At 40.8% G+C, this 11,237-nt stretch overlaps 1 protein-coding gene across 2 annotated transcripts in view; it reads right to left on the bottom strand.

Moving 5' to 3' along the window:
* Positions 1-992: 992 nt before the first annotated feature.
* AGK (acylglycerol kinase) overlaps positions 993-11,237 on the bottom strand; it is a 31,565-nt gene continuing 21,320 nt past the window's right edge. The window contains exons 11-15 of one of the 2 annotated variants that reach the window (XM_031589804.2): positions 10,309-10,456; positions 9,154-9,251; positions 6,830-6,900; positions 3,063-3,147; positions 993-1,316 (exon numbers count right to left, since the gene is read on the bottom strand). In XM_031589804.2, the coding sequence (XP_031445664.2) occupies positions 1,179-1,316; positions 3,063-3,147; positions 6,830-6,900; positions 9,154-9,251; positions 10,309-10,456 (540 nt within the window). In that variant the 3' untranslated portion in view covers positions 993-1,178. Of the gene's footprint in view, positions 1,317-3,062; positions 3,148-6,829; positions 6,901-8,629; positions 8,735-9,153; positions 9,252-10,308; positions 10,457-11,237 lie in introns of those variants that run through there. The other variant, XM_090144454.1, reaches the window with a different exon arrangement.

The raw sequence follows: 11,237 nt of genomic DNA, 5'->3' as shown, positions 1-11,237 counted from the left end.
TGTCTTAAAGAAAGTGACTGGAAATCGATTCACTAATGTCCTTACTTTGACTACAGCAAGGAATCAACAGATGAATTTAGACTAGGCATGGAGACTATGTACAAACAGCAATCACATCAGAAAAAGTAACAATCAATTGTTCTCAAGTAAACAAGGCAGAATCACGTAAACTTGTAAGTTATAATAAAGCCAACAGATAACCTTGCTGAAGTCAGTAACGTTTCCTTTCAGCAATTAAAGTGAAGCTATTAAAAAAAAAAAAAAGCTCAAAATCAACAAAGCCAATTATGGAACTGGGGCTCAAAGGGATGTAGGTTGCATAAAGAGTGATGAGCACTATTTGCGTTAGTGAGAAAAGCAACCAGGTACAATTAATATTAAAAGTTATTTGGAAGCCCTTACTTGCCTTATGCTGCTAGAGGAACAAAAGAAATACTTACAAGAAAGGCTCATTTGGCTTGTTTTAAAGAGTCATTCCACGTGGACTTCATACTCCAAGTCAATGATGATTCTCCAGCGTGCTTCTGTGTAACATACCTAAACTTGATCAAAAGAATATATTTCTACTATGTTATTAACTAGAGCTCTGTGCTGTTGAATCTGGCAGGGTGAAGAGGAAACAAAGATCTTACCTAGATACATACATACTGGGAGTTTTCAAACTTCCTTTGAAATCATGTCACTGATATCCAATTTATTTTGGGACAGAGTAGATAACCATTCAGTTATTTCATATAACAATTCCAACATTTCACATACTTAGCATTAGACCCCCCCAGAACAAATTTTTCCAAGATCCCAGCTTTCCTGAGATTTATACAAAGACAATGTAAACTCTTACAACACAAGGACAAGTACTCTTTCTCTTTGCTTTAATATACAATTGCATTAAAGCAGTAGCATTTGGCATTCAGCACTCAGCCTGTAGTGCTGTGAATGGAACACTATTGACTTCAGGGGAAAAAAAATGCCATCAAGTTAACATGCAATTCTTAGAATTCTAACTTGCACTTTCAAACCCCTTGAGACTAGCCAAATAGCCACCTTCAATGGAAGTACCTTGTGCATAAAGTAGCTGAATGGCTTGTTAATCTGGTGGGGTTAATCCAGTTAGTGAGGATACGCCTTGAAGAGAACCTGGCAGGAGTGGTGAAGAGTGGCCCCTTTGATATTAATTCTCATTGTACGGCTGCACGGAGCATCTGCTCTCTCATTCTAGGATCACAGAAGAAGCGGAGTTTTCGGGGTAACAGCTTCACCTCCACAGGCATAGCTTCATATTCCTCGTTATCAATGCCAAAGGATCCCTCAGTGCCCTGTGTACAGATAACAGTACTGGTCAGGGCTGAACAGCAAACATTATTTCAGCAACGCTGTAATACCGAGACTTGATTTTACTGATTGACTGCAGTTCAACACTTAGCTGGGTACTAACCAAGGTGACAGCCTCCCCATGCCTTCCAGCCCCTTTGGTCTCAACTACACAGAGAAAGTTATTCTTCACTGCACGGAATGTGTAAGAGTCTGTAGTGTAATGTTACCTCAGTGAGTTGTTAATTGGTGATAATTAAATGCTAGGAAGATTTAATGGCCCACACTGTTTATACTGAAAGACTCTTTGCTGTTGGAACTATATTATATGTGCTTGGCTCTTCTTGGTCTGCCAGTGGTGACACAAGCTAACCTGCAGAAGTGCCTGTTAAATTACTCCTATTAAATCCATGTTACAAACACCTTTTGGTATTGCTTTACTATATTGATCTGAAATGTGAGATGCAAAGTATTTCACAGGTCAGGATTTACTCAGCAGAATTTTCCTGAGCTTTTACCTTAATGCTGATAAAGTCACCAATGATTAAAACTGTTCATCAAAATGGCAGGTTGACTTTATCTGCACAAATCTGGTGTCTGCTCTGCATGCACTTCACTGACTCTAGGCAAGGCTGCCACTTTGACACTTAAACTAGCTCCAGATGAGCTGGTACATCAAAGGAGCTCAGGAGGAAGTAGCATGGGTCCTGTAAATTACAGAGCTACAGCAGTCCACCTAGATCAACATATCCTACTTCTCTCAAAACTGGTGAGACTCGCCTGAGCTGTCTCCAGTTCCCTCATCAACTCTAGATCAAGGATTCAAAAAACAACACTTCTCTGTGGCGTGCACAAATACTCTGAAGATCTCAGCTTGTAGTATGAAGAGTTGATTTTATACCACAACCCCTACCAATGGCTCATCTGTATTTAGCCCAGACTCCAGAGTATTCTTTCAGAAATACAAGATTGCCACAATACTAATTTTATGTAAATATTAGGATGCTGACTAATGATTACATAATTCGTGATTCTCACTTGGCAGATAAAGATTTTTTTCACTTTTTGGCGTGTTCTATTCTCCCTCAATATGAAATTTGTTTTCCAAATGGTATGAAGGCCCTTGAAGATAGAAATGATCCATGAGATTGACTGAATGCCCTTGCAAAACCAAGAAACAGCCAATTCCAAGGCTGCAACAGAACTCCTTCCTAAGAGGTAACACCAGACTAACATAAACTACTCAGGCAGACACGATTTTGGTTTCTTTTTCAGCCTGATCTATTCAAAGTTTAGTGACACTTCCCTGTGTTGACCAGAGCCCCATTGCCTTTCCTCTTCCTACTTTGTCTACATAAAGATGCTGATATTTATCTTCTCTATGGCATAATCCCTTCTAGGGCAAAACATAGATGAGGAATTCTATCTTCAATACAATGGTTAAGGTGTGTCTATTCAATGCATCTGAGTAAGAGATCCTTTACAACCTCCAGTGCTGTATACATGACAGGTCTGGGGAGCTATCTATTTCCTGACTGAACAAAGCTCCCCCTCTAGTTCACAAACCACTTGGGTTGTAATTTCCGTATGTGTCTCCTGGCTGGGGACTGAGATGCTGCACTGAGGAACGGAGTGTCTCATCAACAGTATATTCAACTTCCCAGATCTGGAGTAAGGATTTCTTGATGTGCAGTATCATGTGAAACTAGGAAATGAATTTACAAAGTTTCCCTATTCTCTTAACTTCTCACCTCTGGAAGTTGCAAGATGCATCTGCTGGCTTGGATGCACTGACTGCCTTCAGGACACATATGTGGATCACGCATCTTCTGACTTCTGTTTCAATCAAAAGAGAGGTAAGCTATGGAGAAGGTTCTTTAGAAACAGCTACCTTTAGAGCTGACACATTATTATGGGTTTGTAAATCACTATGCAGTTGACAAACCTGTAGGTTATATATATGTATACAAATACTTGTGAGCTTAAATGTGAGAAAATAAAATACAGATTGCCTCTTCTGCTGCAGTCAGTATGTATCAGTATGCACTGACAGCTTCCAATCAACTTCTGTGCTGACGTTCACTGAATAAATTTGAATATACTCTTATAGCACAATCTTGTGCTCCTCACTTATATGCTGAATGATGCAATGCCCACAGTGGATGATTGCTATCTCCTCAAATTCTATGCACTTACCAGCAACCTAATAAACTCTTAACAACAACAACAAAAGATAGAATGCACCACACCCCACCCTCTTTTTGGTCCCTGTGCAGACAGACAGCAACACACAGATAGCTAAGGGGACAGCAGAGCTGCATTATCTCAAGCACAGCACAATTATCACAGATAGATATTCTCAGATAAACAAGATCAGCTGTCCCCAGCAACTCTGTCCATTCTGAGGACTGTTATGAAAACAGTAATTTAAATAACTTCATCTTGTCCAGGAAAACAAACCCTAAAAGCACGTCAGAAACACCCTATACACCAAATATTCCATACCCTAGAAATGCAAGTTCCTCTTAAAATCACAGAAAATCCCAGGCAAAGAACATAAAAGGCTGAAAGAGGAGCAAATAACCAAAGGACAAAGGAAGAAAACCTCAGGCACCAAAGGAAAGGGCAGGGAAAGACAGGAGCAATATTAACTATGAAAAGTTTGTTTTAATCCAATATGTATATGCTAAAAGATTAATGAATGAATGTGCATTCCCCCTGGCAATATAAATGATAAATCATTGATGGCATGCAATTATACAGTTTATACAGTGCTGTACAAATATGCAGCAAGATTCCCTACGTAAGTTTTAACCTGCTCAAAGTTTAATATATAAGGTCCTACTTACTCAGGTGAGAAAGATTATTTGATCCACAGAGGTAAATGAGGATCTACATAAAAGCAATTATGGGATCAAAGTTAGCACAGCAGAGACAAGACATGTAACAAAAGAACGGTCAAAGGAGACTTGTTGCATCTGCCTTTCTAGTGATCCTGTATGAAAGGATCATAGAATTGTAGAATGGGTTGGGTTGGAAGGGACATCAAGGATCATCAAGCTCCAACCCTCCAGCTGCATGCAGGGTTGCCAAACTCCTTATCTAATACTAGATCAGACTGACAAGGGCCCTATCCAACCAGGCCTTGAAAACCTCCAGGGACTGGGCATTCAAACCTCACTGGGCAGCCTGTGCCAGCACCTCACCACTCTCTTGGTAAAGATCAGAAAGGATCATTTGATTCAGCTCCTTACATGAGACAATACAGCTAAGGAAAACAGGAGTAAGAACAGAAAGTCCAATAGCAATATTGTCAATTCATTTAAATCTCACTCCATACACTGAACTACAAAAATACAGGGAAGGAAAACCTACTGTAGATAACAGATAGGTTTAATCTAGTTCTTGTCTCCAGAAGCGGCCAATGTAAAATTCTGTAACTAAAACAAGAGTCTTTATGCTGCAGCTGGTCACTGCACTCATCCCCTGGAGTTCATCCATCTTTCTCTTTCCTTCCCTCTAGCACTTTCTGGTATGCACTACTGTGTATTTGCCTGCTCCTTCTCCATCCCATCTTAACTATCAGCTCTACTCGTGCAGCAGATGCTCTTGTTCACACAAATCTGATCCATGGCTGGAAAGCACTTACATACACCTAGGATGACTGCTCCTTTCTCTGAGATGCAATAACAGCTGCTCCACAGCATTCTGATGCAAAAAAAAAACTGGATATCCATACTGATATGGCAGTTTCTTTAAAGCCTTTTCAACTCCTCCAAATTCTGTAGAGGTTCTTTAACAACAAAACAAACAAGCAAATGGCTTCCTTGTACATTTCCAAAGGCAAACTCTGTTGGCGCTGGGTGATGGGGAACCTGTAATAAGGGCTTGATTCAAACCAAACTGCTAAGGGGCATTCTGCAGAGGAGATCTGCTCTGAGCACCTCAATTTTGCCTTGAGAAAGCAGTGTTTTATTTCTGTTCAGACTCTTCAGACTCTCATTGTTCAGTAGGAGTAACTGGGTTCTTGTATTGCTCCCCACCACATATACCCCTCTCCCCCTTCTCTTTTGTTGTTACTTACAGACTTTTGGGCAGTGTTTAATCAAAAGAGCTCTTTCTGAGCTTTGCTTGAACAGCAGCTCCAAGTTGTTGGCAGTGTCTCTGAGCAGCCAGCTATCAAGGCACGTCACCGCTCATCAGAAGCTTTTTCTGCACAGCAGTGTACATCCAGTCAGAAAAAATGTGACACGTTGCTGTGTGAACCATGTCCTACTCACATGGGAGATACTGTGCACTGGGTGTACAGTCAAACACCCCCCCTTCATATCACCCAAAACCGTCCACATTTTTTCTGGGAGCAACATATCCAGGAACCCACTATGCTGTCTCCTTCATTCCCCCCTTAAGAGGCCACACTTCCCTCACTGCTCCTCCTCCTCTTCTATGTAGTCTTTAAAGCAAAAATCTCAGTCTAAAGCATACACGGTCCATGTGGCTCATACAACCTAAAAGCAGTTGCAGGTGGCATCCTGATTCCCACTGAGGCTCATAGGATGCTCAAATAAGGGGCCCACTTCTGCTATTAATATCACAAAGAAGACACACATGCAGGAATTCTTAGAGTGATGACAATCAAGTGAAAAGTGTATTAAAAAACGTATTCCACTTGATTTCACTAGAGGGAGCCCTATGCCTAGAAAACAGTATGAGGAAAAAAACGGTCATACAGAAGAGCAGCCTTGGATTCAGTAAGAAAACCAATTGGTAATAAAAACTGCACTGAAGATGCAGTGTATTTGCTGGTGGGACAGCATGGAGGAGTTGGAAAAAGCAGCTCTGACTGATATTTGGTGAGAGCAGAGGAACAATCACATCACATGACAACACCCCAAACCCATGAAAGAAATACATGCTCACTCTTTCTCTATGTGCTGCTTCTCCATACCTGCAGCCTCCCTGCTCTGCATACAACACATTTGCTTACAGTCCTTCTATAAATTCACATCTTCCAAAAGCTGTTCAAGCTCAGATCTCATATGTTCGAAGAGTTACAGAGCAAAGGGAGCCCTTCACTTAAAAGCTGTGTCTTATCAGAGTTCAGAAATTTCAGGTACCACTAGTACAAGCTTATCAGCTCTGTGACTCTTAAACCACCAAGCAGCTAGAGGTAAAAGATTCTGGAGTTAGTCTTTTTGGTTGCCTATAAAACACTGGTTATGATGGTGTTTTCCAAATAGCATCGTCCAGTACCAGTGGAGAGAAAGATGAAAGGTACAGAAAACTGAGAAGCTAGGAAGAACTCAAGGTAGACTGATCTGCCTTATTTCCAGAAAAAGAAAAATCTGTAAGAATTTTAAAGAATGAAGCAATCTCCATGAAGCATCACTGACTGATGACCTCTGCTGCAGAATTTTACAGCAGAAAATCAGACAGAAACATAACATATTCCCCCAAAAATCAGTGTTCTGACTTGTACAGAGATTTGGGTATCTTTTTGCAGTGTTCCCATACTCACCCTCTGTTCACAAACTGTCCTTTGCTAACAGTATCTGCTTCAATGCAAATATTCATGAAGTCTTCAGTGTGCTGGGCAAAAAAAAAAAAAAAAAAAAAGATTCAGAAATAAAGCAGTTAACATTTCAAAATGCCACACTCACGATACTTAAATACATTACAAAAAATACCCAGCTCTCTGTCCCACTCAAAGAGACAAAATATGCATTTCATTCTTCTTCTCCTTTCTTGACCCGAGGGACACAGATTAAGAACGCCAGAGAACGGATTTTCACTGAAGATTATTCAATAAACACCATAAGAATTGAAATAATGACTCACATATTTGGCTCTTGTTATGTTTTGCACACTTATTAGAGACTGTTGGGTTACATCTGTTCACACAGATTCCTGATCAGTGGATCTTTCATGACCTCAAGCAGTGGTATAACGATGCTGCATTTGGCCACCAAACACTACAGTAAGAGAATTTTAACGAATATAAATTTGAAATTAAAGTGTTCTCATTATCACTCCTTTAAATTCCTTACTTAGCTACTTTTCCACTAGCACCATGTCCTTAAACTAAGTAGACATTAAAGCTTTTGCCGAGAAGGAATTTTGATTAAGATGTAAATCATATATTTTTTTTAATTAAAGAAAACATTTCTGCTCTGGCAAAAGTCCTAGCATAGATGCAATCAAAATGTCAAAAGTAAAACCAAAGACAATTAGTAGTGTAAATTGTTTTACTCCTTTGCTGTATCTGCAGAGGTAAGTTCGTCAATGCCTGAGCTGCACCTGTATAGCTTTATCAGCTTCACAGGAGAGCCTGGGCATGAGTGAGAAAGAAAGACAGGACTGGTTGGCAGTATTTAGCAGATATGCCCTGATGTCCATTTGACAGTACTGTGATTCAGCTTTCATGACTGCAGGGACAATAGCTTCTAGAGAAGGATTCAAAGGCAGATACATGGGGTGCCTATCAGTAGAAAAAAAGATGTAAGATCAAGATACATCCAGTTCTAGAAACAGAGAAGAATAACTACCCTAATAAGAAGTCACCTATTTCTCTGGGATATGCAAGAGAAATGAGAGAGAATCCTACACTGCTTCTTTGTTAGATAAAAGTATTAAAGCACAATTTGAAGACATAAGGGGAAAAAGGGGGGGGGGCGGAGATATAAAGGGTAGACTGTGGCAATGAGATTTTTCAATTCCTGATAGCTCTTTTTCACTTTATATCACTGACTCTAATTCAGGGGACATGTAGACAAGGGATATTTTGTCCAAGGGACATCAGAAAATCAGTAAAGAAAAAAAATGCCCTGGTAGGGTCAGTCTTGTTTCTACCATTAATAGGACACTGGCAGTGCAAATCATGAATCACTGATGGAGAAGAAACTACCATTTATGTAGTACAGGCTAAGGGAAACACAAAAAACATGATTCTACATGGATACGCCTGATTCTACAAGGATAACCTTTCTCATAACATAACTCAGATTTTCAGGTTCTTAAAGAGCCTGAATTCTGCATAAGAAACACGTTGCAGAAAGTCCATCACCTCCTGTCAGTCTGGATAGTGCCAGGGATAGTGGCTGCATTTTCCTGCAGCCAAGAGAAAGACATGTAGAGAAAGGGATCGCTGTGCTACAATTCTCCAGCAGAATTAAAGACTGGCATCTACCCAAAAAGCTTTCATAGCAATGACATTGCACCAAAACAGACATAAGCCAAAGACGGGTAATTAAAGCACTCAATGAAGAGCATAAGCCTCATGGGCAGGACGTGACAGAAGGCTATCACAGGAACAGATTACCTTGCTCCCTTGTTCTGCTCTTCCACAACCACCCACATTTCCTGTCCTCTAACTCACTGTAGCCCCTGTCCTTTCTTTAGTGCCATTTCTTCTTAATTCTTTGCTCTGCAAGATGGAAGGGAGAGAGGAAGCCACATTTTTAGGCAAACATTCATGTTCACTGCTGCACTCCAGCACTCACTATAAAACTTCTGTATCTGATTTCCCCTCTCCCATGGGTCGAGAAGGGAAGGAGTATCCATTCTGATGCCTTGTTTCCTCCTGAGTAATGCTAAAACTTCAGCTGGGTTAATGAAACCTTCCAGTTACACAGATTCTTCCTGATTGCACTGCAATTGTTTTATAGAAGTCTTCAGAGCTTTTACACCAGCTCTGAAGTTTGCCCTTTCCGAGATTCAGTTATGGGTCCCAACTTGCACAGGGTACTGTTTTATTTATGAAGACAAAAGAAGGAGAGTTCAGCAATAAAAGAAAACTGTTTGGGCAGGGAGCATTTGGAATCCAGTGAAATACGATGGTCTTACTGTCAGATCAAGCTGTCTGTTCTGAGTTGCAATGGAAAGCTCAACAGTTGAGAGCTTCAGTTCTTGCCAGTCCTCCGGGGCTACCTCCTGGGGCATTTCTATGAAGCCAATACAGAAGATAACATTAAGGGAAATTTACTTAAAGAGATCATCATTTCACTGCTGAGAAGTACAAAACATCAATGCCAGCCACAAAAATCACTTTGACCCACTGTGACCACTAGCTTTCTTTCTTTCAAACATCAAAAGTTTGGAAGTACTGAAGGAAAAAAAAACAAACAAAACCACTGGTGTTCACACAGTGGCAGGAAAGACTATCAAGCATACTATCTGGCAGCCCTGGGAGTTGTTATGCCCAGGGATTAACCAATCTCCTAGACTAGTATCACAGGAACATTTAGTGCAGCTACCAAAAAAAAAACAGGATAGCCAGTGTTCAGGATACTGTGGTAACATGCACCTCAGGAAAAAACTCCAGGGTTTAGCTCTCCCATACAGGTCACTTAGTCCATGCCTCTATCTGAATCCCCTCTTCTAGCCTCTAGGAGGAATGGAAGCACCAGTTGAGGCTGCATCATTATATATCGCACAACATGCACACTCCTCTTTTTTGCACTAGCTAACCTCTCCAGAGTGGCTCACAGAACACAGAGAAGGGAATTGATGCCTGGGGTTTCCAAGTGAGGTACTAAGAGAAACTTAAGGCTTCTGCACAGCTCAAGTTTTACTGCCTCCTGTTTTATGTAATGTTTGCTGTTCTGTTTCAGAAATCTCTCCTTCCACGAAGAAAAATAAAAGATGCTCCTTTCTCCCCACAAAGAAGTAGAGAGAGATACTTGAGTGGCAAGCAACTGTGAGCCCAGTGAACACAGTGAGTTCTTTACAAATGCCTTTCTACTTATAAGGCCACAAGCACTGAACTACTCTGTTCTATTTCTGAAAAACATCACTTAAGTATCTTGACAAAGTCAATGTTGAAATTGCAATAATTTTTTGGAAAGTCAGAGAAAGGGAAAGGCAGAGAAAGGGACAGACATAAGAAAGAATAAAAAACTAAGGAGAAAAAAAAAAGACAAAACAAAACAATCTATAGCTCTGAACTACTACATAAGTAAAGGCTGCCTGTGACTTTGTGCCATAACTCACACACCTCACCTTTTCGTGGAGGTGACCAGTATAAGCGAAGTCGTCTGTAAAGCCTCACATACAAAGGAGGCCTGGATGGCTTCTCCTCTGGCTCTTCAGGAGGTCTCTCAGTTGGACCCAGATACATGAGAGCAGCTTGGTGCTTCTGAGGCCATTCCTTGGATTTACACGGAAAAAAAAACCAAAACAAACAAAAGACAGAAGACCTTTTGTTGAGAACCTTCCTGTTTATTCTGCTGATGCCTCCAGCCTATTCACCTTGTGATCACAAGCACTGTTTCAGAGCTACTCAGATGCTGCCACTGCCTCAGTCTATTTTTTGGCCTCTAGACTCATATAAGATTACATCCCTGCAGCCTGAGAAAGAGCACCCACAGTTCCCAAGTCTACTAATCTACTCCTTCCCTACACAGCAATGAGGTACTTTCCCCTCATTGGATGTTTTCTTTGCTGCAGATGTGTGGCAGCTGCTTCTGGCTGTGGGAAACAAACCAAACTGGGAAGGTCAACATTAAGGCCTGAAAGCGCAACTGCTTTCTGCATGGCACAAAGGCAACCTCAAGCAGCAGCTCAGCTTCACAGCATTGCCCAGTGCCAAAAGACAAAGATTACAGTGCTGTGTGCAGCCAAGGGGCACCCAAATCTGGCAGGCTTTTGTTCCTCAGCACCTCAAAAAATCAAGATCTGATTGTATATTCAGGTGCTTGTAGCAGGTCTTAGGACAAGTCAGCTGAGCTTTATGGAGCACTTGAGGAAATAAAATAATACATTATTCTCAGTGAAATTTCAGATTCTACTGCCTGAAATTGATGAGCTATAGCAGAACCTTAGCTACTGAAAGCCCACTGACACTGGAGACAAAGTTTATTTTCTCTCACTTTGTTTTAAACTAATTTCTGAAACACTTAAAACAGAGGACTTATGGATGAAATAATACG

The sequence above is a fragment of the Phasianus colchicus genome, chromosome 1, assembly GCF_987193195.1.
Source record: "Phasianus colchicus chromosome 1, bPhaCol1.hap1.1, whole genome shotgun sequence".
Lineage (NCBI taxonomy): Eukaryota > Metazoa > Chordata > Aves > Galliformes > Phasianidae > Phasianus > Phasianus colchicus.
This window is presented reverse-complemented; position numbering and strand designations above follow the sequence as displayed.